The sequence below is a fragment of the Marmota monax genome, unplaced genomic scaffold (assembly GCF_021218885.2).
Source record: "Marmota monax isolate L192 unplaced genomic scaffold, Marmota_monax_Labrador192_F-V1.1 WCK01_AAM20220418_F8-fsc00001, whole genome shotgun sequence".
Taxonomy (NCBI): domain Eukaryota; kingdom Metazoa; phylum Chordata; class Mammalia; order Rodentia; family Sciuridae; genus Marmota; species Marmota monax.
Window position 1 is genome coordinate 24474356 of NW_026693777.1, and position 27649 is coordinate 24502004.

Below are 27649 nucleotides of genomic sequence, written 5' to 3' on the forward strand. Positions count from 1 at the left end.
GGATGGTACTCTGGCTGGAGCTGCAGCCCCTTGGCAGTGATCTTCTGTGAAAGGTGGATGTGGAGACCATGCCTCCTTATGGACCTCTCAGACTTTCAGAGGTGCATACTTAGATACACACAGAGATAAACGGGAATGAAATGGCAGCCATCAGCAGTTATAATAGCTCCTCTTGTGCAGGGACAGGAAGCTAAAGGGTTCACAGAGATGGATGGACTCATAGCCAGGCAGCTGGGGCACAGGGGCATTGCATGATGCCATATAGTAAGGCCATGACCTGATAAGGACTTTCCTTTCTGGGAAGTGCCTGCTTATTAGCAAGGGGTTACAAAACTAGGTTTGATAACCAATACACATTAACCATAGTTTCAGTTCCAATTCAGTTCTAATACTGAATGATAACTCTCTACTTTATAGACTTTTTAATAATATTAGTATTATTGCAAAGCAAATGTGCTCCCCTGTGGGCTGCAACATATTATTGTGAGACTTTTTACAGTAGCTATTCTCCCTTTCTATAAAGTTGATTCATTCTTTTTTTAATATTTATTTTTTAGTTGTAGGTAAACATAATATCTTTATTTCATTTTTATGTGTTGCTGAGGTTTGAACCCAGTACCTCACGTATGCTAGGTGAGCGAGATTTTTCTGTTTAAACCAAGAATCTACAGTCCTCATGACTTATAGGTGTAACTTTCTTTCTTTTTTGTTTTTTTTGGTCCAGGGGATGAACTCAGGGGCACTAGACCACTTAACCACATCCCAAGCCTTATTTTGTATTTTATTTAGAGACAGGGTTTCACTGAGTTGCTTAGCACCTTGCTGTTACTGAGGCTGGCTTTGAACTCACTATCCTCCTGCCTCAGCCTCCCGAGCCACTGGGATACAGGCGTGTTGCCACCACACCCAGCTACAGATGCAACTTTCATTTGATAATGTGTCCTTTTGGAAACCAAGGCAGTAAAAAACAGTCAAGATACTCAGGATTGTAGTGGGGATAGAGCTCACCTTTGGAAATAATTCAAAGAATAAAAAAAAAAACATAGTTATGAATAATTTAGTTATTGCTGCAAGGCAATGTTAATCTGAGAGTCACATCTATACTACTTTACCCAAGTTCTAAAGTAGCTGTGGAATATTTTTATCTGAATAACATCCTCTCCACAGTATCCAAAGCTGTAGAGAGCTACTGACAGCTGCGGGCAAGGAGAAGGAAATCTACAGTAATAGCATTGTGTTGAATTTCTCCTAAGAGCTATTGCTTTATTATTTTTCTCTGACAAAGTCATCTACAGGGTGAATGGGGAGTTCAAGTCAACAGGAAACAGTAACTGACGTCAAAGAGGTCACAGTGGAAAAGCACCCTTGTGAGGAAATCGATTGCACCACGTCTGAACTGGAAATCACTTGAAGTTAACCACATTAAGCACGATTAAGAGGCTTCAAGGAAGAAACAAGGAACGGGAGCCAAACGACTTCATTTTTTTTTCTTTTCTTCTTCTTCTTTTTTTTTTTTTTTTTTTTTTGACTTATCATTTTGCACAGCCCAGAAGATGTCAGAAGTGAATCTGATCACCTAGCAACTTCTCTGTCAAGCCCATGGGCAAGATACATCCTGTTTGAGCACAGACACTAGTCTTTGGGAAGGTGAGATAGGTCTCCAGTATAATAAGCCTCGCATTTCAAACCTGGAGGAAAAAAACATCTCTTTTCAAAGACCAAGTGTTTTTCCTGGTAATCTGGACCCATAACAAAACCTGACAAGACTTACTGGCATGTGTTCAAGAGTGGGAAATGAACTAGCAGGCTGTAACACTAAGAAACATCCAGGCCAGATATTCTTTAAAGCCTAAATAAGCAATAAACATATGATCAGGAACATGGCAAAGTCTGAGCACAGTCCTCTCTGGCAGGTGCCTCCTTTGATGTCTCTGGTCCACACACAGATTGCCCAGTTATCCCTGAGCTAGACTGGGCTGGCTCTATGCACTTGGTCTTGTTTTCCATGGGAGACCTGAAGCCTTTCAGGCAGAGCTCAGACGCTGAGTGGTATACATCTTTGAGAACACCAAGCACCAGGTCTGGGTTGTGGTATGGGTCCATAAATGCTTAGAAAACTAACACAGCAGGAGATTATTTTTGATTGCTTATCAAATTTAAACTAGAACTTTAGAAAAACTGAAACAAACTGCCAAGATTCCTTTTACCCAATCCTTTTATGTAATTAAAATACAAAGAAGTGAAGTTCCTTACCCACTGTTGAAACAGTTTGTGGAAGAGTTAACTAAGGGAATCAGGTCTGCTGATGCCACTTCATTTTCCTTTATTAGGTTTCGGTTTTTTCATTTATTAAAGTGATTACATGCCCATCCATAGTTTAATGTAATTACAAAGTAAAATTAAGGGGAAAAAATAAGGACAATGAAAATAAGCCTCCCATAATCCTGACAATCAGAGATAGAAGCCTAAATGCAAAGAGAAACAAATTAGGTATGGCCTTTAGCTTCCAAAGAACTGGATAGTTGAGGGCGGATAAGAAACTTACAAGGTAATTTTAACTAGATTTAATTTCTCCCTAAGTCCTAATTACACTTAGCACTCCACAGCGTGTTTAAAGAAAGAAAATGAAAAACATCCTTCTCTTTTCACTTACTATTACATAACAACCCCTGATATAATCAATTATAGAGACCACAATTTTAATAGTTGCATACAATTTTCATGCCATTTCTATGAAGTCCTATAATTAGCTGGACTGCTAATTAAGTTAATGGAAATTAGAGGACATGGTATTAATAGCACAGTTTCTACACCACCATAAAGATCACTTTTATTGCCCTGGTAAAGCAGCCATTTCTGAGGGCAGATGATTACTTACTAGACATGGTATTTTAATTTTGATTGGCTAATTAATCATTTAGACATCACTAGCCTTTGGAGCACCCCCTAATTGTTGAGAAGCACATGTAACCAGTGCTTTCTAATTGAAAATGTCCCCATTTGAACTACACTAAAACTTAGATTCACCAAGATCTCTTAGGTAATTATTCACTTTTTAAAAAAAGATTTTAGTCACTTCGCAAAAGCATGCAAAATAGAATTCTTTAAGTCATTATTTCACATAGTGCAATTCTCTCCATAAAAACTTTGGTTTAACATAAAATCAGAGCAGGTTCATTGAAGATATTTACAGACTTTGTTGGTATGTGGGTACAGAATAGAGTAAAAATATGATTTCATTTACTGGGATCACTTTTCATGGCAGAGGTGTCTAAACTTTACAAACTTTTTTAAAAGCCAAGATTTCATCTCTCCCTCTGATCTATGGATCCATACTTTTATCTGTGGTAGGAGATTCTGGTTAGTAGTCTGATTAGACATTTTACCCACTTAGAAAACAATCTGGCCACAATATTCCATATCTGTCTAGCAATGGTGCTTGGGAATCCACTGACAATCTACTCCTTCCTTCTCTGCTCTCTGGTGGTGATATACTTATTGACATTTCCATCTGGAATACACATTCCACAGGCTATTTGGAGTTTGATTCATTCATTGAAGCCACACAAACTCTTCTCTGGCCCTATGTTTGGGAAAAGAGATCTGTTCAAACAAATGATTCACCCACAATCCCTTCCCAAACCATTTTTGCAAGGTGGGCTAAAGAATAATCTTGCACTGTCCATTGAGAAAGAAAGACACAGGCCTTGCAGTAGAGGTACAGAGACTTTGTAAGGACACTGCAATGAGTTAACTGGAGTTCAGATGGGCACTGCAGACCCAAGATGAGAGCAGATACTAAGATGGCAACACCAATGATCTCATGCCAGATCCAGTGCTCTGAGCCCTTTGGTGAACTGGCTTCTTCTTGGTTCTCGCTTTTTCCTCCTAAGAAACCACATACTTCTGATTCCTTTCTGATATCTCACACTTCTGGACTCTTTCTCAGAACTGCTTCTTCAGCTCTCTTCTTCCTCGAAAAATACTAAAACGTTTCCCATTACAGTTGCTGCTATACCAAGAAGACACTGATGATTCAAAAACCTAACTGCTGCTGCCCCCCATCTGAACTGTGTTTCTGACAAATAAGAATCTTTCCCCTAGATTTCCCTGAACTCATTATAGACTCCCGACTGGCCGGACTCCTGGACATTCCTCCTAAAAAGTCCTGTCAAGTCCACCTCCTTTGTGTTTCCTTGACTCCATTCCCATGATCACTGCCTTGGGATTGACAGGCCCCTGGTTCAGCCTTCTTTTCAGATCTGCTACCTTGTCCCTCTGCAGAGGGCAACCAGAAATAGCCTTCTAAAGTGCAATATTCTGCGGCTCCCTGACTTGAGATCTTTCATCTCCATGATTGAATCCTTAGAAAAGGACATTATGACCTCGTTTCTTCATCATACCTGTATTTCATCTCTTAAAATTCTGCTGTTTCCCAGGCATATCATGCAATTTTAAGCCTCTTTGACTCTGCACTGCTGTTACCTATGTGGGAAGTTGTCTTCTACTTTGTGACTGTGTATATCCCTATACATCCTCAAAATGTAGCTTGGATAGCACCTCTTCTGGGAAATCCATCCAACCTCCCCAAGAATAAATTATGGCTTTTTTCTCTCTATCATATGGTGTCATAATGTGACCTTTAATGGTAGGCAACTAAAGAGGAAATCCACGTTTTGTTCTTCATTATAGGGGGACATCATTTACTGAATTTAATAATGCAAGATTACTTCAATATTACCATTCAAAACAGAAACAGCCAATGCCTGTGATTATGAAGGTCTATCTTTAATATTTAGAGGCCACTGAGTTTTGAAGATAGCACTTAAGGCATTTCTATTTTAAGTTGAAATGGCATTTCCATACATAGAAAACAAAAGAAAGAAAACAGCCGGTTTGCTCTCTCATAAAGTACACTCATGTTATGAGCATAACTTCCATACTGGTTGGTAAATGTTTCTTTAAGCTCTGATTATTTCTGTTTTGAAAATCCAGCCATGTGCAGCACACACAGGAAGAAAAACTAGGTGTTTCAGGGTGAAAGGATGGTTTTCATAAAATGCCACTGATGCAATGCCTTGTTGGTAAAGTGAAAGTGTAATGATTAAACGCCAAAACAAGAGAAGTGGCATATTTCCATGGCTGGCTTTTTAACATAACCCATTTTAAACACATGCTCAGTGAGCTAATCTTTGGCTCCCTGATGCCCCAGGCTCTGACAGCTCTGTCTTATCGCACAGCAGGCTGCTCTGCAGAGAAGTTTAGCAGGCTAGCCCTGGCTCACACTGAACAGACCCTGCACAATTCCACTACCCTCTCCTCCAGCTCAGAGGCCCCATCCCTGCAGCCACTGACAGCTCTCAGGAGCCCCTAACAGGAACTCTGCCTTTCTACAAACTCAGAAAAAACAGTGATAATGTTTATATTTTTACAAAGATTTGATACAAAATTTCATTTTGATATCTGTAAATAAAATACATACATATGCTAGCCTACTTGATCTCTTACATTGAGGACAGATCAATTGACAGTGATATAAGGCTACAGTTTTTAGTCAGGGGAGATTCTTCCCCTTACCCCATGGAACCTTTGGCAACGTCTGATGACACTGGTTGTCACAACTGGGGAGGCACAGCTGGCATCTCCAGAGATGAGGCCAAGGGAGCTCCTAAACAGTCTACAGTGGGGCTGGAGTACAGCTCCGTGGTTATAGTGTTTGCAAGTGTGAGGCTCTGGGTTCCATCCCTACCACTGCATAAACAAATAAACAAACAAACAAATAAGTAAAATCCTGAAATGAACAGGATAATCCCTACAAGAAAGAATTATCCAGCCCACATGTTAGTAACTGACAAATGGCATTGCATTATACAAACCAGTGAGTCTTTAATTTTTTTCTTTTTTTTAACCACAAAGGATGAAAATTCCCACACCTCTAGTTTACTTAAACTATCTGACCTACTGGTGAGGGTCAATGTGGTGGGGGTAAAGTTCTGTGCAATGTGGCATGGAACTTTCTATAGATCTAAAGCCCAAGTAAGGAGGGACAAAGTAAACCAGCAGGCCCTAGAGTCTACAGGCTTCTGGAAGAGAAACTTAAAGCCACTTCTAGGTCCACTGTGCCTTTTTTGTTCCTTAGTTTTCCTGCTCTTGTCTAACTCAGTTTGAGCTGACTTTTGCCATGGGAAGACACGTTAGTGAAGAAGGTCAAGGTTCATGGTGGGCTTGGGCTGGTTCCCAATTCCTGTCACCTCAGAAAGCACCAAGGAGACTGTGGCTCTGTGCTCCCTGGGGGCGGAGGAGGCCAGGGGAAAGTTGAACAGGAAAGTAGCCAGAGCCAATTTGGGTGTTCCAAGATATGGAAAAAGAAATGGAAAAACATGCATGAGATAAAGGGACAGTTTGGCTGAAAGAACTCTCTTCTTTTGCTTCTATTGGGAATTATAGATCATTTTATGTTTAAAATGTCATATACCATGAGGATTAAGAGACTCTAGGAAGAGTTCCACCTAAGCAGTAAACTATGACAGACCAGAAGCAAGCAGGAGTGAGTTCGAAATACAGCGGGCTCTTTTGCTAGACCAACACACTGAAAGTTGGGAGCTTCCCACAGAAGGGAAACAGAAACTCCCTGGGTGACCACAAAGGGAGGAAATGGAGGGTCTGCTGGGAAGACTGAGCCAAGGGACTAGGTTACAACAGAAGGCAGGGAAAGGAACCTTGGCAAGGAGGAGCAGAGTTGGTCTTTATAGTACACAGTCAATAGCGGGGTAGGCAGGGGAGGTGGACGGTGTCTTTGCAGCCTGGTGCAGAGGCTGCTGGTAAAACAGACCAGCCTACCCAGAGGGAAGGGGAAAATCATGCAAATAGCAAGAGTGATCAAGTGACTGCTCTTCCCATTATGCCTCTGTGAGCCCCCTCCCCCAACATCTGGGCAATATAGAACCCAACACCACCCAGAGATACTGCCAAGCACTCCCATACCCCTCTGGTCCCAACACAATGTCTCAAATTCACCTCATCCTACCTAAAAATAAGGGTGCACTTAATATGCAAATGCAGCATCAAGATAAGCCCCATGGGCCTCCTTCCAACCAGATGTCTTGTTCTGAGTCAGTCTTCAACACTTAGAAATGCCACGGGGACCAGCTACCCATGGAGGTTACCAGCTGAGTCTCCTCTGTACGACAGCCTGTTCCTGAGCTTCAGGCCTATAAACTCCCAGAAGGTCAGTTACATGAGGACAGGGACTCCCCTCTGCTGTGTGCAGTGCTGGACCTCAGAGTGTGAAGCCCTGCCTGTACCTCACAAGTACTCCGTCCACATGAGCTGAATAAATAAGCATTTCCTGGCCTTCTGTTGTAAGCTAACTATAATGGGCAATTCTCTAAACCTCCAGATATCCTAACTTGATGCCAACAGGGTTGTTCCAACTCACGAGAGGTCCTGGATTGTTCTGGGGCCTACCAGAGACAGATGTGACAGGTTCTTACCAGTGAGTAAGTAATTACAGAAAACTCAAAATTTCAAAACTAAAATATATTGCAGCCTCTAGTTTTGAACCAAGGTGGTAGGCTTTACATTGAATGATTCTTCTTTCAGAGTGGGGTGAACCCATGCTAGCCACCCACAGGTATTAGCTTCAGGTCCAGTGCAGACATCCCAGTTGGTCGAGGAAGTAGTCTACCCTGTTTCCTGTGGAAAAACCTGTGGGTTGTACCCAAGGTGCTGCTTAAGGTTAAAGTCTTAGTTGGTTTTTCAGTCTTCAAGCACTTGGGCAGGAAGGCTGGCACATAGGTAGGCACTTCTCCAGAATTCAGGGTTATTTTCAACTATCTTTCCTCTGGTGGTATAAGGACTACACTTAGAACATGCAATCTACTGCACACTGCTACTTTACACATGTTGGTCTTTTCTTTCCTACAAGACTAAGGAATAAAACAGCTGCTTCTTTTGCCTAACTCTCACTCAGACCGACTTTTCACTAAGCTGCGTGGTACAGAGTTCATCTTCTTCTCACTCTGGAGAAGTCACTTATATTTCTATGAAGGACACTGCTGAGGGCAAGGTATCTCTAACTTTCTGTATCTTGCAGATTCTAAGAGTTCCCAATTGTGGTCAGGAAAAACCATGACCAAGCCATCGCCACCACCAAAAGCTTTCAGTCATCATGAACACATCACACATCGGGGCCACATCTGACCCTGGCAGAGTCTCAGTTACGTCAAAGGAAATTACACACACGTCCACAAACCATCTTAGCAAATGCCGAAGTGGCAGGTCTGTTCCACCTGTGAGTTGTCGTTGGTATCAATCAGCAAGGAGGCCAGTTACAATTGAGCAACCTCAAGGCCACTGTCTCAAACTCTTTTAACAGACCAAATATCTTGGCAGGCAGTCTTATCCAAAGAGACAGAGACAATGGAACAGTGTAGAGTTCAGCTTCTCTTTTGTACCATTCATTTTTGTGGCCCCATTTAGCAACAGAAAGTCTAGAAGCCTGAGAAGGCAGAAGACAAGGTCCCAAAAAACCCCCCCCCAGATCTGGAGCCTGGAGATAGTCTCTGTACATCTTGTCCCCAGGGATCTCAGGCTGAGAAGAAGGCTGGTCACACATTTCCTCACCACCCCCCAAGAGCCAGATCCAGCCTGACTATGGATATAGACCCATAATTAATAATCTCAAAGAAAGATGAAACACTATTAAAAAGTTGGGAACATGCAGAGATGGGAAACACCATGTTCTGGCTCATTTTCTATTTTGATCTGAGCCAAAGGCAAACTATAACAAATGAACCATAAGCAGACCAAATTGTGTTTGTAGCAGTCATTGCTTAGGGAAAGGAGGAAACCTAGTTACAAACAGATAAGAGGAAATATCCTTAGGTATTTCATCAAAGTCCCCAAACTACATATTGTGAAAAAACTGCTTTTATTCCTCCCTAATGATACTATCCTGCTCAGCTACACATATTGCAGAGAGAAGAGATTTCCTGCTGTGGTATAAAGGAAATGACATATAAATGATTAAGCTGGACAGCCTGATCAAGAATCCACATAATAGCTCTTGCTTGCTTTGTGATGTGGGGTAAACTGTTTAACTCCTCTGGACCCCAGTTTCCAGACCTTTAAAATGATCTTCCTAGTTCACTTTAGGTATTGAATAAGACATTTTGTTCAATAGATACTCATGGAACACCGGTCTGCAGTTTTAGAAATATTGGTAATCAGTAGAAGTACCTAGAATGTATGCTAGGGTCTCAGTGAACTGTTCTTTCATTTTTCAACCTTGACTTTTGCAAACCCCACACCATTCAGGGTCAAAAAAATTAATAATAATAATCAAGCAACTATGAGGAGGGTGACAGAGGCCTCTTGAGAACCCTTGCCTCTGTAGAGGGAAATGTTTTCCAGTTTTGGGCTGGACTTCTCTACTACCCTGCAGTCATGGGGCCTCTTCCCCTTGCCCAGGACATCACAGTAACTCACAATGCAGGGCCAAGTGTGCCTCCTCCTCCCCCAATCCATCAGTAGGGCAGCAACTGGGACACCAACAGGCCCAGCCGTCCTGCAGATGCTCAGCAATCACATGAGAGGACATGGCAGCTGGGGCAGAACAGGGCTGCAGGCGAGCTGCTGTTCCCACACGCCTGTCTGCAGCCAGACTGGGGAGCCTTTCTAGGAGTATTTCTGCCAACCATGAGGAAAAGGACACAGGTTTGGGAAGAGGAGCTTATCTGAGGTGGGGGCAGGGGGTGCTTCTAGAGGACAAGTGGGCTCTTGGCTAAGCCAGAATTTCAAGCCAGAGCTCTTGCCCTGAAGGTTGCAGCAGTATTACTTTCCTGGGGAAAGGCTGACCCATGACTTCCAGGGCCACGTGACTAAGCGCTGCACCTCTTCTCTCATTCACATACTCCTTCGCTAATATTTAACATAAAAACAATGGAGAAAACAATACAGAGGAAAGAATGTTACCCTTGAGTTCATGTGCTCAGGTCATTTCCCCAACAGTTTTGAAGTCTACTGAAATCACTTGGGGCCAGGGTGTACATTGATGGTATTTAATTCTCAAGATTCCTGGACACCCCAACCTTCAAAAATAGATTTCGGCTTTGTTGACCCACATTTGAGGTGTGGAAAGCTCTGTTCCTGCCAGGAACGCCACCCTTGCAGGCTCACACCCTGAGCACGCCTGTCAGCAGCCCAGGCAGAAGCCAGCAGAAGGGAGGGCTCTGGGCCTCGACCTTGCAAAGGGGGTCACAGCAGTCTGCAGCCCACCCTCAAGGCAGTGGATTCGTGCTCCAGTAACTTCCCAAGGAATGGGGCGTCCCTGGAATCATCATCGGGGCCTGCTACTGAGCAGCAGTTCTCAGGCGCTGGGCATAGTGTCTCATGTTTTCCAAATGGAACCTTTGCTCCCATAAACTGGGTCCCTGAACAAAGACTAAAGCATCTGACCAATATTTACTTTGCCACTCCCCCTTCCTGCTACTGCCCTGTCTTTGTTCCTTCCTCTCTCCCCTCCCTGCTCCCCCTTCCTCCCTTGGCATCAGCTGAGACTCCAGCAGGAGAACCCAAGTGGAGAGCCCATGGGAGGAGGGCAGCCGAGACCCAGATTCCAGGCCATAAATGCCAGGAGGCTCAGCGGCTGACACAACAGTCACTGATGAGGATAAAAGGAGTGTGAAGAGAGTTTATCTGGAAGCAGGAGGAGGGAGGCAGCATTTCCTAGGCCCAGGACCTTAAAGACCAAGAGCCCTCCTCTCTGACTGAAGGTGTTTTTTTTTCCTTCCCATCCCCATCTTTAAGAAAAGCAATCACACTACCAAATTTGATAAATAGAAAAAAGAAAAAAAATCCGTAAGTCCACTACTTCAATACAGTCTCTGATAGTCACTGGCATAATTTTTTGCCAGTCCTTGTTTGTTTGTTTCAGGGAAGGGCAGGTTTACCAATATGCCTTCTTGGACAGAACTTGATATGAATTTCTCAAATTCATAGATTCTATATTGTTTCTTGGACTCTAACCTCCTAGTGTTGGATGTTGGACAAGTAACTTAACTCTTCAGTGTTTTGCTTCACTATTTGACAAAAATGAAGAGAATGATGATACATATCTTATTAGGCTATTGTGAGAATTAGACGCAAAGAATAATACATGATAGGTGCTCTCGACAATGTCTGGACATAATAATTAACTGCTTAATATATAACATACACTAACATAATAATATACAATAAAATCTTTTTTATTATGTTGTCTCCTTTTATTGGTTAAAAATCCTTGACAAGTAGTGTACTTGGGTGAACGTGTAAATACATGTATTTTTTTGTGTGTTTGGTACTGGGATTGAGCCCAAGACCTTGCACATGATCTACCATTGAGCTAGATCCCCAGCCTAGTCTATTATTTAAGTATGCCACATTGCTGGATGCTAAAGTTATTTCTAACATTTTCCCATTATAAATAATGCACTGAAGCCAACACAATCTTGAACAGAGCCAGAGACGTCACCCTACCCAACTTCAAAATCTACTATCCAGATTCAGCAGTCAAAATAGCATGACGCTGACAAAAAATAGACACATAGATCAATAAACAGAATACAGAGCCCAGAGATAGAACCACACATTTATGGTCAATTGTTTTTACACGTGGGGGGAGGGCAGTCTCCTTGGTAAATGTTGGGAAAATTGGATACCTACATGTAGAAGAATGAAACTAGGTCCTTATCTCACACCAGATACAAAAATCAACTTAGTATGGATTAAAGACTTAAAATATAAGATCCCAAACTGTAAAACTACTACAAGAAAATACAGGAGGAAAGCACCATGACATTGATCTTATCAATAATTTTCTATTAAGAAAGTTTTGGCCCAAAAAAGTTTTGGCCCCAAAAGCACAGGCAATGAAAGCAAAAACAGACAACAGGATTCAGTCAAACTAAAAATCTTTGGTGCAACAAAGGAAACTATTGACAATGTGAAGAGGTCACAGGGAGAAATATTTGCAAATCATGTATCTGATAAGGAGCTAATATCCAAAATATACAAGGAATGCAAACAACTTAATAGGAACAAAATAAACAACTCAATTGAAAATAAGCAAAGAATCTGAACAGACATAAAAATAGCCAATAGGTGCATAAAAAATGCTCAGCATCACTAATCACCAGAGAAATACAAGTTAAAGTCACAATGAGATATCACCTCCTCAGAAACATGAAAGATGACACAGCCGGCAATGATATGGAGGAGAGGGAATCCTTGCACACTGTCAATGAGAATTTAAATTAGCCCAGCCTTTATGGAAAATGGTACCATGGAACTTACCATATGATCCATATTACCAGGCATACATTAGAAGAAAATGAAATCAGCATGTTAAAGAGCTAGCTATACTTTCTTGCTCACTGAAGTGTTATTCACAATATGGATGAATGGATGAGGATACGGATGAATGGACAAAGAACATTTGGAATTTCAACATGATAGAGTCTTATTCAGCCTTTAGAAAGAAAGAAATTCTGTCATTTGTAACATCACAGATGAACCTGAAGGACATTAAGTGATATAGGCCTGGCACAAAAAGAGAAATACTACATGATTTCTCTTTTATGTGGAATCTGGGAAAGTGTCAAAGTAACAACTGAAAATTAAGCATCTTTATGTATAACATTTGTTCTTTACACCATTGCCACAGGCTAGACTGTCAGAAATAAAATCAACAGATCCAAGAGTACAGTTTATGAGTCTTGATAGAGATTATCAAATTCTTCACAAAATATTAAAGTTTATAATGCTATCAGAAATGTATGAAGGTGCCAATTTAACTATATACATGCAAACAATGTACTCTAATGAAAAAAAATCAGGTGGTAAATGTATGGATTTATAAATCTATGTAGAAAACTCAATATATTCTCCAGTGTTTGAAATTTGCTTATCTTTTTTTTTTGGCTAAGAACAAAAGAAGCTCCAAAATTCCTACATCGGGATGCTCATGATTGCCTCCCTGTGGGGAACTTTGCTGGCCACTGGGAAGCCCCGGGGCACCTGTCTTTGGCACAGTGAAGGGGGTGGTCGAGGTTACAATGAGTTGACTTGCTCTACTCTGGAGCAGCGCTTCACACTGTGTAGGAAGCATTTCTGGTTCATTTCCTCACTTGACCTCAGGGCGATTCTGCTTCCATTTTCATCATGGGAACCTTAGGACTCCAGTGAATTTCAGGACAGACTCAAGCTATTTAGAAGGAGGGGAACAAAGCTAGGATGAAACTCAGGTCTTCTGATCCCGAGAGCAATGCTGTTTCAATCTCAGAAGTTTGAAGGAGGCACATAAACAACTGCTGGGTCAACCCCAAAATGTGGTGTAAGACTTCAGATGACCAAAGGGTCAGAGTCAGTCTGGCCCACCTTGTCTCCACACCTACAGTCCAGGGACCCTCAGCAATGCAGATTCCACAGGGCTGGACACCAGGGAGTCCTTTTCCTACAAGGGCCTTCCCAGGGAAAGACTATCAGACAGCTGGGGAGTGACTCCAGGGCCTCACCTAGACTCTTTCTCAGCTCTGCAGGGGAGTCTCCTCTGGGTCAACATCAAACACTGAGGAGTCTCCCCTTCAAGAAGCCAGGGCCTGAAGAACTGGGTAGTTAAAAAGTCATCATCTGTCTGCTGTCATTTCTCAAAGGAACCAACATTTTCTGTCCTTTATAGTTTGCTTTATAACAGTGAATGGGGATAGTTCCTGGGGATTTCTTGCAGATGGACACATAGTAAAGAAATGCCATGTACACTGACACTGTGCAGGCTCATAACTTATGAACCTGGGAGAAGAAAAATGAGAACAGCAATCTACCTTAGCATGAGAAAAACTCAATTGATTCTTTCAAGATGGCTCCTAACATTTCATTTATCATCTAAATTTAATGCAGGGGAGAATTCCCTTTATTTTTTGGGTTAGACACATGTATCGCAATGCATATATTTTTAAACCCCAATGGCAGTTACATGTGTTTCATATTTCACTGGTGGAGAAATAAAAATCACTTTGCAGTAACGACTGCCACCTTGTGGCCAAACATCAGACTTTCACTAGAAAAAAATACACTACATGCCAGTAGAGGCTTTGGCTGCTAAAACTCTGGGAATCCCATGGGGCCGCTAAAATTTATAATCGTATATCGTATAATTTATACCTTTTCTTGGAAAACTATGCATTCTATAGTCTTTGGGTTCCTAATCTGTCCCAGGTTAGTTTCTTGTTCCCTACTGTAACATGATGTAATTATTGGTGAGACATGTGACTGCTTATACAGAATCACGAGGATTTTCTTTTATAAGTAAAATACCCTTGAAGTTGGGTCAGACATACTTCTTTATTTGCCTGAATCAGTTCTAACTTGAGTTTTTGTTTGTTTTCAGTGTTGGGGATCAAACTTAGGGCCTTGTGTGTGCTGGGCAAGGGCTCTATCACCAAGCTATGTCCCCAGCCCATCAACTGGAATTTAGATTAGGGTCCCTAAATACCAGTCAACTGCCTGACTCAAGGTTATCAGCCAGTTACAACTATTAACCTAAAATCATAGGAAACCACCCAATCTGTTTGTCGGACCCTAGGAAAGGCAATCTGAGTGATAACCCAGATCTGCTGCTTGATTCATGGTATTCACCGTGGTATTCAGGAGGATGGAGCCTGAAATCCCCGCAGACAACTTGTCTGATCTTTCAGTTGTCTCTCTCAGACCCCAAAATGTCACCCCACTCTTCTCCAAGAAAACAGCTAGATGAGGAGGGTGAGGATGGGCGAAGGGCTTGCATTGGCAAAGGCGGAACACAGAATATTGTTTGGAGGATATTCCAGGGAGCAGTGGAAGGCAGTGGAACACTGCAGCTCTAAAGGAACTGAGGACCCTGGAGATGGGAAAAGAATTAGGGGCAAGGGGGCAGGTCAGTCCCAGGACTTCAGGAGCCACTGAGGGCCACTGACAAAGAGGCGGTCGTCTCATGGAGCCTAGACCATGAAGCGTGAGGTGCAGAGGGAGGCTGGAGAAGCCATTAGCTGTCTCCCCCATCCTTTCCAACACTTGGGCAGCATCGGAGTGCACACTCTGCATGTCCTTTAATGCATCCTCCTATCTCCAAGTTCCAGTCTTCCCCATTCCACCTGTTCTCCAGTCTGCACATATCCCTTCCCAATACATGCAAGTGATCCTTAAACAGTAGACTGCTCAGTCTCACCCTCAGTCAGAGAAATGCAAGCTAGACCTTCAAAGATACCATTTTTAAAAAGCTCCCAGGTCACCAAAGCAATATATAGCATGCTGTGATGGGAAAGTGGGAGTAGGAGGCTTCCTCACTCACGCTTTGGGAGTGTGAACTCAAAAAACACAGCACAGCAGGTGGTAATAAAGAGAAGGTTAAATAACACACAACAAGTGGGGGAGGGAAGAACAGAATTTCAGTGGATTAGACAAAGGGGAATGAAAGGAAGAGAGGGAAGATGGGAATAGAAAAGACAGTAGAATAAATCAGACATAACTCCTTTGTTCATATATGAGTACACCACCAGTGAAACTCCACATCATGTACAACCCACAAGAATGGAATCCTAATTAAAATAAGTTATACTCCATATATGTAGATTATGCCAACACATACTCTACTGTCATGTATATCTAAAAAGAACAAAAAAACACACACAAAAGAACACATTAAATAAAATGTGGCAAGCCCTTAAAATGGAATGGAATATCATACAGCCATTAAAAATTAAGCAGCTGGGTGTGCACAAATATAGAACAAGCTCCAAGACATACTATTATATTAAAAATAAAGAACAGAATCATGATGAAGTATATGACTGCTTTTGATTTTTTTAAAAAAATAAACATGCATGCATATAGGTGGTATGCATGGTTTTATGGACAAAACATTCTCTGAACAGCTACACATGAAACTAATAAATACTATTTCTTTTGGAGAAATGATACAGATATTTGGAGGGTGCTTGTATATTGTAAGAAATTAGTTTCTTACAGTTAAGTAAATGTAATCTGAAAAATCATCACTCTGCTTCAATTTATTCCACGACTTTCCATTGCTCCTAAGATTAAAATCCAAACTCCTTAATGCATCCTCAGTTCCACCAGGCCCATCCTCAGCCTCAGAACCCCACACGTACTGAGCTGTATTCACACCTGATGTTCTCCCTCACCTCCAGATTTGTGTGCACTGTTTACCAGACATGGCATATTCACCTTTATTCCCTTTGCCTAAGTAATTCAATTTACCCTTCTGGTTCCAGCTTCACTGTTAATTTTTATAGAACTGTGCATCAGCATCTCTGACCAGGTGAGATGCCCCTATCCCACTCCTAGGGCACCTTCTACTTCCCTGATGGAGCAGACCCAGAAGCCGCTCTCCCAGAATGCCTTTTGACAATAAGAAATTCCGACTCATCCATCAGAATCTTGGTCTCCTCTCAGGGTCCATTTCCATTCTTACCAATACCAGAAACTCAAAATTTGAGCCCAATTCTAAACAAGCAGCAGAGTTCCCTGCCTCGGGATGAACAGAGGTTGATGTTTATCTTGGCCAGATATTTGTTCTTCCAGCCTCCCTTGTTACTAAGATTAATTGGCCTACATCTAGGAAAAGTCTTTTAATCCTGATTAAAGAAGGGTGGTCCATGCAGCCCTTTGGTCTCTGCCGCTGTACTTCCTGCTTTGGTCATGTGAGGGTATGATATTGAGGGATGCTGCAAATACCCTGAGACCCCTGAGGGGAAGACAGGCTCAATGTCACTGGGCAATGAATGCAATCTTAGCATTGTTACCATCAGACTTCTCATCACATGAAATAAAGAACAAACTCTGTATTAATGAAATGAACCCATACTGTTTCTGTTTCAACCACTTTTGGTTGGGTATTCCATTAACCACAGCCAAAAGCATTCCTAATTGCCTTAACCCTGATAGGACAGACTCGAGTCCCAAATCAGTCCGTGGCATCAATCAAAAGATTTTGTTTGAAGCTGGGAAAAATGCCTCAGGATATTCCAAATCAGGGTGCCCTCTTGGGACTACTCTCTCAGAAGAGAATATTTTCAGACCCCTCTTCTGACCTCTTGTGCCTATGTCTGGAGTAAAATCAAGGCCAAATTCATCAAGAAAATCAGCCTAGAACATTTACTCTATTCTTAGTCTTTGTAAACTTCACTCTGCTAGAGAAAACACATAGGAAGAGTTCTTCATTCTTAGGACACACAGCCTTTGAGGTGAACCTTTCCCAGGACAACATGAAGGAAGGAGAGGTGAACTCATTAGTTTCTCTCTTTTCCCAGAGGGTGCCAGAAGTCCCCAACGTCTTTGGATGGTCCTACGTTCAGAACCATTCCAAAAAAATTTCTGATCCTCAACTTTATAAAATCCTCAAAATCTTATTATCTCAACTCCAATGATGGAGGCTGCAGAGTCAGTGAACCCGAGTCATACTTACAGGGGTCTGGAAGCAGCAGAACAACTGGGTGAGGAAGGGGTGATTGCGGGCCAAAGACAGGATCCTCTTCTCAGTCATGGTGCATTCCACATCGTCATCCTGGAGGATCACGTCCTTCTTCAGCACCTTCACGGCATAGAGGTCTCCTGTTTCTTTTATCCTTGCAAGCATCACCTAGGGCAAAACAGGAGGGAGTGTGAGGGAGGCCTCTGTGGGTTCTTAGTGTAGAGGCACACAAGTGGATGGGTGTACACACAGACACACATAAAGAACATACATATAACATGTTTACATTAACCCAGACAGTTCAAGACTCATCAAGACTCACCTTCCCAAAACTCCCCTTCCCCAACACTCGGATGAATTCAAAGTTGTCGATACCAAATCGGTTGGAAGAATTAACCCCAACCCCATTTCCTTCTTTGGTGCCATCCTTTCCCTGTCTTCTTAGGGTCGATCTAGAAACAAGTTTCTACAAAGAAGAGAAAGAATATGTTAAGTCAGAAATTACAGTGTGAGCATGAAGTATGCTTGGATGGAGAAGACCCTCCTAGATGGAGGCATTCCCAACCTTCTATCCAGCACACGTGGAAAGATCAGCTCAGCTCAGCTGATGATCAACACTACCTTAGCAGCAACTTCTGGATTGTGCCTACTTCTATGTGGAAAAAAATCATCATAAAATATATCTAAGCCAGGAATTTGCAGTTTGAGCTCAAATGGAGTGTATGGAAACATGGATGGATGCCTTAGGCTGGTCCCTCTGTGTTCTTTGCTGTGGCTTTTCATAGGGCTGTTGGAGTCTAGGAGCGCCACCTAGTGTCCACTTCGTGCAAAGAGCGGTTTTCGTGTTTGTGCAGAGGATCAAGTTCCTGCCCCACATCAGCACACAAAATGAATGATGCAAAGTTTTTTTGTTTTGTTTTGTTTTTTTACTACTTTTTAGTTGTTGATGGACCTTTATTACATTTATTTTATTTGTTTATATACGGTGCTGAGAATCTAACCCAGTGCCTCATACATGCTAGGCAAGCGCTCTACCACTGAGCCCCAGCCCCAGCCGTGATGCAAAGTTTTTAATACAGAATTTTAAATTATATAAGAGAAGTTAAAATTCAATGTGAAAATTGGAACAATTACAAAAGGTCCAAAGGATAAAATTTTAAATACCTAAAATTTCATCAGCCACTTCTCAAAACATATACAGTTTAAAAACAAAGAGACACGCATATTTTCGTACTTTAGTAAACTTTTTAAAACATAATTATGTTTTATAACACATTTTTTTCTTTAAAAATTGGTGATGTGTGTTTTACATATCTTTAAGGATCCTTTCAGAATATGAAAGTTATTTATTTATTTATTTATTGTGGTGCTAAGGATGGAACCCAGGATCTCATAACCACTAGCAAAGTGCTCTACCACTGAGTTATATCCCCATCCTTAGGACATGAGCATTAATGGCTGTTCAATAATTCATTTTATGGACATATCATTATTTATTTAGTAATTTCCTTATTATTGAAAATACAGGCCATCTTCCATTTTTTAAACCACAGTGTACATAATACACGCACTCATACCATAGTGAATATACTTATATGCAAATCTTCAAAATAGGGTGGTTAATGAGTTCAGGCTCTGAAGGAAGCTGCCTAGGTTCAAGTAACTGCTCTGCAACCTAACCTGTGACCTTGAGCCAGTTACCTTACCCAGCCTCAGTTTCCTCTTCTGACAAAATTTCAGTTATAGCATCTGCCATACAAGTTACCATGAGAAATAAATAAACACGTAGCACAGATTGGTGCCTGTCAGTCAATACACTTCAGCCACGCTGTCATTACCATTATCTATTTTTTTCAAGTAACTTTTTGGAAATGAAATCTGTTAGGCCAAAGTACGAACTTTGAAGACTTTGCACTCTACAAAGATGGGCCAATTTACATATTCACCAGCTTCAGTTTCACCGCCTGGTACCAGCAGTAAATGTGGTCACGTTGGTCAGATCCTGGATCCTTGATGCCCCTTCACAGAGAGGAGCTACCCAAAGGCAGGTGACTTTTGCAATTGCCCACTTTGGGACATTTATAAGGCAATCTACCATAAGATAACAGATCAAAATCTAACACCCTGAAGATTTTGACCTATTTAGCTACACAAAGCTTATCTGGGGCAGCTTCTAACTATTGATGCCAATAAACCCACTGTTCAGCTGCCTGAAACTTCAAGGGTTTTATTCAACCCCATAAAACAGTGATTGCAGATACAAAATGGGTATCTTAAAAATCCAGTGGTTTTAACAGTTCCTCCTTTAAATCTCTCATTACAGTTTTTTCAAAGATAGAAAAGTGGTACCAGCTTAAATTTCACTTCCTTCACTTACATACTTTGCCTTGTTGGGTGTGCAACAGCTAGAAAACTCCAAGGCTGTGTTTCTCAGTCTTTTTTGTTTTAAAACACATTCTTCTCTTTTTTTTAAAGTTCTCCTTTTAATGTTGTAAAGTCATATAGCAAGTAATCCTGATTTTCCTAGCATAACATTAACTAGCATAACATTAAAGATACTTAGTTCAAACAAGAAGGGATACTACCCACGTCTAGAGATTGTATCATTTGTCTTATGTCATTCCCTCTGTGCTTTAGAAGCCCTGGCTCAGGCTGAAATCCTCATTGTCCTCTCTTTAGGAACAGCTGTCTTATGCACTAGAAATCTCTCTCACTGGTTTAACATCCTATCTGCCTCTCCCCATAAGACAGACGGACTTGGAATTTTCTGGTAACTTTCGTCAAATCAAGAAACACATTGTCAATACAAGTCCCTTGTCTACTAGACAGAAGCCTTTCACTAAAAAGGAAACGAGCTGGTTAGTGTTGACATTTTATAAGTTACTAAGAACTTCACAGTGATTGCACTTCCCTTCCCACATACCCAGAGATTAGGCAACAGTTTGATTTAGAATTTTCCAGAACCATGTATAAGGCTACACCTTACAGATCTCACAGCCATATAGCCATGGCTATTTCTCTGCAGACGTTGGCCAGGAAGGCAGCAATAAGAATGTGCCTGGGAAGCAGCCAAGGCTCTAGCCAACAGAGGTCACCCAGGGAGCCTGCATGACAAAACACATCCAGGGCCACTGACCAACTCCACCCACTCCACAGAGCCCAGAGGAAGGAACTCCTGTCAGTTGCTGAATGCAAGAGATAAATTCACAGTCCATAAACAAAAATTGCAGAGCTATTAGACTTCAGGGCAGTGGAGAACCACAGAGATTTTCAAGTTCAACCCCTTCAGAGAGGAGGAAGTTGAGGCTGGTGGCTACTGATCAACTCTCCTGCCCAGTCCCTAGACAAGGGCATAACCAAGGTCTCTGAGTTCTAAGCTTTTCACTCAACCATACAGACAGTAAGATGATTCTTTTCTTTCTTTCTTTCCTTCCTTTCTTTCCTCTCTCTTTCTTCTTTCTTTCCTTTCTCCCTCTCTCTCTGTCTCTCCCCCCCCCCCCACTTTGTGGCTGTATAACCAATGTGATCCTGCAATCTGTACACGTGGAAAAATAAGAATTCATTTGAATCAAATGTATGATGTCAAGATCATTGTATTGTCTTGAGAAACTAACAAAAAAAAGAAAGAAAGAAAACAAAAATCTTTCTGCCACCTCCTGGTATCTCTGCATGGTTGTTATTTCTAGTAGCATAACTATACATAAGCTCTTATTTGTGGAACAAAATGCTTTTTTAAAAAATGCAAAACCTCTGTTTAATGTATCTGCTGAGAATAGAAATTTTGATGGTGGGGGTCACCACATCTAACAACTTTTAAATTGCAATACATGAAAAGAAGCAAAGTCTCACCGAGGTTGGAGAGATATTTCCAGGCTGGAGACCCATCCCTGCCAGGGTCTTGGCAAGCTCCACCGCATTTACCCCACAGTTAGGGGCCACATTTGCTTGACATCGAATATGTACATTCATTTTACATACTGGAGGGAGAGAAAATAGAACACATGGTCAGAAAAGAGCCAGGTTAACATGTGCTTTAACAGAGAAACTTTACAACCTGAATGAGGAGGACAAAGGAATTATGCAAGACGAACACTGTCATCTCATAAAATTAATCTCACACTTGTAAAAATTCCTGACATTTTTATCTATTTCTGTTTTGTGCAGAAGCAGAAATCCTGGTCTTCTAAAGAAGAATAGATTTCAAATATATTTTAATTCTACCGTGACTTGATGAAACATATTCATATAAATTACAAGTAACAGTCATTTCTGACTTCCCTTCATGATCCAATATGAAGACAGCTCACAAATAAAAAGGATGTCCACTGACTACTCTTTTCCTTCTCTCTCTCAACAGTGAAATGAAAGGCAGCAGTCTAAATGCCCACAATAGAGACCACTGTTCAAACAGGATGGAAATGGTGTTTCTGAGAGAAGAGCCAGCCATGACGTCAAGTTTTCTGAGTATTGTTGTGGTTGGGCATCTCTCAGAGCTCCGCCACACATCCTGTGGGGCTGTGGTTCTGAGAGTTTGCAGCCTGTAGTTCTAACTGTTTTATGGCAGAAGAAAAAGGCAACTTTGCAAACGTTTGAAGACCAGGGTAAATGGCAGGTGGAAGAAACCAGCAAAGTGAGCTTTTCCTTGTGCTCAGGAAGCTGACTTGGAACATTGAAGGCTCTGAGGTTCAATCAGGAGAAGTAAATTCTCAGACTCTTTTTCTTAATTTTTTAGTTTTAGATGGGCACGATACCTTTATTTTATTTATTTATTTTTATGTGGTGCTGAGAATGGAACCCAGTGCCTCAAACATGCTAAGCAAGTGCTCTACCACTGAACTACAGCCCCAGCCCCTCAGACAGATTCTTGATATGGGCCCTGCTGATGGGAGGTAGAACTGAAGCTACATGCAACCAATTTCTATTTTATGGAGTCAGCCCTTCTTTGGAAGCATGCACAAACCCAGGTTTTATGGGACTTGAATTGTTGCAATTTAGGAAGCCCTAAGAAAAACCATGCTAAATAAAGTAGAGAGGGAATCTTAAATTTAACCTTCATAGCTTCATGGAAAATTCACCTCTCTCAGGAAGACTAGATAGAGCAGACACAAAGGCCTACAAGTGGCCTTTCAAAGCCATCTCAGGACGATGAAAACAAACATTACAGGAGCTAGAGCACTGCAAGCTTGTGGTCCTCAGGCCACCAGGTACAAAAGCAATGCAGATGAAGCCCTGCATGGCTCTGCACACAAGCAACAACCCAGGAAAGCAGACAGTGACTGGCGGGTTGGACACTCACACCTAGGTGAGACCATCAAGCTGAGGTCAAGCAGCAACAAAACCCCAAACTCTAAAAATTATACATGAGCAAGCTGTTATTTTAGTTTTGTGAAAAAATAATTATTAAATGGTGTTCTAAAAAGGTTGAAGAATTCGCTCTTTTAAATGACATGTGATTGGTCCTTTTGTCTATAGAAGCAGGTTTGGTAAGTCTAGGCAGAAAATAGAAGTTGGTTAGACAGACAGACAGACACATACACACACACACACACCAATTCTACCTCTTCCATTGCTCCCCTGGCCCAGAGACTCAGGAGGCATCTAATGAGGCTTCAGGTGCAACCCACAACAGATCATTATGTCTCAATGGGAGATGACTCAAGGCTAATTCCTTATAGGACAGGGATCAGCCCTCAATGCCATAGAGCCTTTGCAAGGGCAAAAGCTCCAAAAGGTGCTGAGCCCAGTTGGTAAGATGCAAGCCCACAATCAAAGCTTCAGTGTTCTCTATTCCACCTACTCCTACAACCTCCTTTAAAGAACTCTTGCAGAAGACCCAGGGCAGCTCCTGCTAGGCTTTGACAACTCCACTCCTCCTTATTTCTGGTGAGGGCATCAGACCTACTCTCCCACCAGTTCTTACTCATAATGCAATCTTCTCTCTTGGCCATCTCACCTCCTCACCTCCCACCATTTCCACCTCTAACCAACATCCCATTTTTCTTCTTTCAAATACCTATTTAAAAACATAATGCCTAGTCTGCACTCAACAACAATTAGATGATAGGCAGCTAGATTATTGAATTTAACATTTGGCTTAATGTTCTATGTTAATTTAGGGATCGGATGTAGTTCTCTTCACATGCTTGACAAGGGGCACATAATATAAAACCATTAAGATGCTAACATACAACATATCTAAAACTCTCAGTCCTAGGTCAGATACTGAGCCTACAGAACTATGAAATCTAGTAGGATGATGTTCTCATGAAGAAGTGGGTTCCCAGAACCTCAGCATCTCACTTTTACACTGAAGTCCTTGTCGCATTATGCCCCAGAGCAGGGAGCCACAGTGATCGCAAAACGTTGGCACTTTGTAGTTGTGGATGCTGAATTTGTGTGGGATGTTGATTCCAAACCTCTGTTCAGCAATCTGGGGGGAAAAAAAACCGAGAGGACAAGAATTAAAATTTCATATCAACTCTTTTATAAAAACGATAACAGGAGCCTACCAAATGCAAAGTGTTACAATGACATTTGAGCTGGGTATATTATTTTACTATACTCAGCTCCCATTAATTACTCAGGTCTCATTAACCATACTTAGTACATTTTCTAATGAACAAGACATGACAGATATGTGAGGTGTATATTAGAACATCCACCATTTGTAGAGATAAATAGAAATCAAGATTTTCATTTTGTCTTTTATATTTAAGCCACAGATCTCTCCCTGCCAATCCCCTCAACACCCAATCCTATTTCCTAGAAGGTTTTGACTTCAAGATTAAATGGGTCTTTTATACCCTATATAATTTGTTATCACTATAAGTTTTAGATGTTGTGTCACAAGGGGGAACAAAAAGAAGGCACTCAGAAGACATGGAATCACAGAAGGAAGTCATTCTAAAGCGACATTAAAGTGGCCACATTATTCAGCCCTTCCAGCCTTTGTCTGGCATTTGCATTCTAATAATCAGAGCCCAAAGTTCCTGGTTTAATCTCACATACTGTTTCTGGCAAATAATTACACTAGCTGTATGCTCTATGGCCTACATTGTAATTTGAAGCAATAATGACAGGTCCGAAAATGACAAGGAGGAGAGCAATTATTATTCCTATTGAGTCTTTTCAGCCCTCTTTCTCATAAAAGCTGTGGCTCATACCTCCCTGTATGAACTCCTTAACAATCCTGAATGTGTACATTAAACAACCACTGCGTCCAAGAGTCAGATTTTCCAAAGCATCTGCAAATCCATTGCTAAGTGTCAGCGATACTCCATTGCTTTTCCCACCAGAATTTGAAATGTGTGCCTATTCTAGCCAAATGCAATATGAGGGGCAGAAATGAAGTCCCTGTTTTTACATACAGGTATATATCCTTCCTGAAATTTCTTAAGAGGTTGGAGGAGGCCAACAATCTCTTAGGAAGCAGAATGTGCAGTTAACAATATACTTGTCAATTCTATTTCATTTAAACCCCTACAAAATAAGCATAAGGGGAATATTGATCCTGTTTTCCGACTGCAACACAGAGAGGTTATGGGCCATCCTGAGCTCACAGAGAAGATCACTAATAAAGGCTAGATTGGGCATGCCAATCTGGGTGGTCAGCCCTACAGCTGTCTCCACATTAGTAAAATGGATCCATAGAGCTTCTGCCCAGCTGATCACTTGCCCCTCAGAAGGCAAGGCCATGCAACACAAGAACAGAAATACAAAATGTAATAACATTTTTAAAAAGGAAAGAAATTTCAATTCTAATACCATCCTGGGCTCACAGATTGTGGGAGGGAAATTGGGGAGGGGAGAAAAAGACATTCAGAAGGAGGGAGGGAAGAAGGGAGAGAGAGCATGCATGCATGTGTATATACAAACACACACACACACACACACACACACCCTGTAGGTGCTTAATCAGCAAACTAATAACCTTTTACCTTTGAATCCACTTTGTTGATATTGTTTTGGCAAGTACAGGCTGTAACAATTAGATGATGGCAGCGTTTATGGACGACACAGGTGCACACTAGGAAATTAAATCCAGCAATTACACATTTATCAGATGCTCACAGTCCCGCCAGTTGCAGCAGAGTCAACGAAGGCTGCACCAGGCCAAAGTGACTCAACTTGGACATCTGCCCCCCATGGTGGCAGCCAGCACTCCCATGTTCCTGTCTCTTTCACCATATCTTAACAGAGATCTTCGCCCATGCTCAAATTATCTTTCTTCAAGTCCTGAGCTTATTTCCTCCTCCAGAGGGCTCTTCCCACAGTATAACTCTGCACCATGATTTAAAATTTCCAATGGCATCTCATGGAATGGCCAATCAATAGTGCTCAAAATTTCTAGCCAGGTTTCAAACCCTCTAGAAGTTACCCCAGTCTACCTGCTATCTTTCTTCTATGGGATCATTTGTTCCAATAAAAACAAAGTTAGTTAATATTTTTTAGAATGCATCTTCACCCTTTTCTAAACATTGCCTATGTCCTTTACCATCTCTAGACTATCAACTAACTAAATCTTAAGTTTATAAGATACAACTAATAAAAGGAAAAAACCTCTTCCACCATGCAGCTTAGGAGGCTGAGGAAGGAGGATCGACAGTTCAAAGCCAATCCCAGCAATTTAGCAAGACCCTAAGCAACTTACCAAGACCCTGTCTCAAAATAAAAAATAAAAAGGACTGGGGATGTGACTCAGAGGTTGAGTACCCCTGGGTTTGATCCCTGATATCAAAAATAGATAAACAAACAGACAGAAAAACCTCTTCCATGAAAATAGCCTATGTCTGGTCCCCTTCTACACTGAAACCATCTCTCCCTCCTCTGATCTTCTACAGCCCTTAGCCTGACCCCTCACATCAAGCCTTCCACATGCAGCCCCACCATGCCTAGAATTCCCAGCATGATGCCTTGTGCTGAGTAGGTATCCACTAAATGTTTGCTGAATGTCTCAATCAATTGCCTGAATATTTAGAACTTTCTGAGTAATATTTTTTCCTCCTTTTCATCCAGATAACTGACATAGTGCAGATGGAATTGAGCTTGTCATTAAAGGATAAACACACGTGTTGAAGCAGTATAAAAATATACATCTCTTTAAGATCCCTCAAGACATGTGGAACGTTTTAGGATTAATCACACAAAGACAGGTGACATGTCAGCAAACAGCACTGGGCCTGAACACACATCTAGCTTTCACCAGGTTGAATTCTGGGGACTGCCACATTGAAAGTGCTCAGAGAACTGGTCTTTTTCTACAGGGGATCTCAATCCCGCCTTTCACAAAGAAAGAACTTGGTTTTTGAGGCGTGTGTGTGTGTGTGTGTGTGTGTGTGTTTTGTTTTCCTTGGTCAGCCTGGCAAAAGATTTATAAATTCTATTGATCTTTTCAAAGAACCAGCTTTTGCTTTCATAGAGTTTCTCGATTGTTCTCCTGTTTCCAACTCCCCTGATCTCTGCTCTGATTTTATTATTTCTTTTCTTCTGTTCAACTTAGGCTTGAATTTGTCTTCTCCCTCTAGTTTCCTAAGGTGGAAATTCAGACTATTACCTTTAATCTTTCTTCTTTTCTAAAATATGCACTTATTGCTATAAATGTTCATCTGAGTGCTGCTTTTGCTGCATCCCATTATATTCCATTTTCACTTGATTCAAGGCACTTTTTTATGTTCTCCTGAGTTTTCTTTGACACATGCATGTTACTTAGAATGTGTGGTTTAATCTCCAAATAGTTGGAGTTTGCCCAACTATCTTTCTGGTATTGATTTCTAGTTTCATTTCTTTGTGCTCTGAGAAGATGCTTTATATGCTTTCTATTCTTTTACATTTTAATGGCCCAGAATGTGGTCTCTGTTGGTGCCTGTTCCTCAGGGCTTGAGAAGAATGTGTCATCTGCTATTGTTAGATGGCATATTTCATTACATATCAATTGGACAAAGTTGTGACAGGGTTGCTTAGGTTAAATACATCCCTACTCATTTTATGCCTGCTCAGACTTTTAATTACTAAGAGGCCAAAGACTCCAACTGCAATAGTGGACTTATCTATTTCTCCTTGTAGTTCTATCAGGGTTTTTGTTTTGTTTTGTTTGGGACCATGGATTGAACCTAGGGGTGCTTAACCACTGAGCCACATCCC

The 27649-nt window shown here is 41.4% G+C and overlaps 1 protein-coding gene across 1 annotated transcript in view; it reads right to left on the reverse strand.

The window, feature by feature from the left end:
- Window positions 1-27649, reverse strand: part of Prkch (protein kinase C eta) — a 214404-nt gene that overhangs the window by 72074 nt on the left and 114681 nt on the right. The window contains exons 5-9 of the mRNA XM_046461187.1: window positions 25447-25535; window positions 23810-23939; window positions 21359-21486; window positions 17832-17975; window positions 17504-17677 (exon numbers count right to left, since the gene is read on the reverse strand). Coding sequence (XP_046317143.1) covers window positions 17504-17677; window positions 17832-17975; window positions 21359-21486; window positions 23810-23939; window positions 25447-25535 — 665 coding nt within the window. The remainder of the gene's footprint in view (window positions 1-17503; window positions 17678-17831; window positions 17976-21358; window positions 21487-23809; window positions 23940-25446; window positions 25536-27649) is intronic.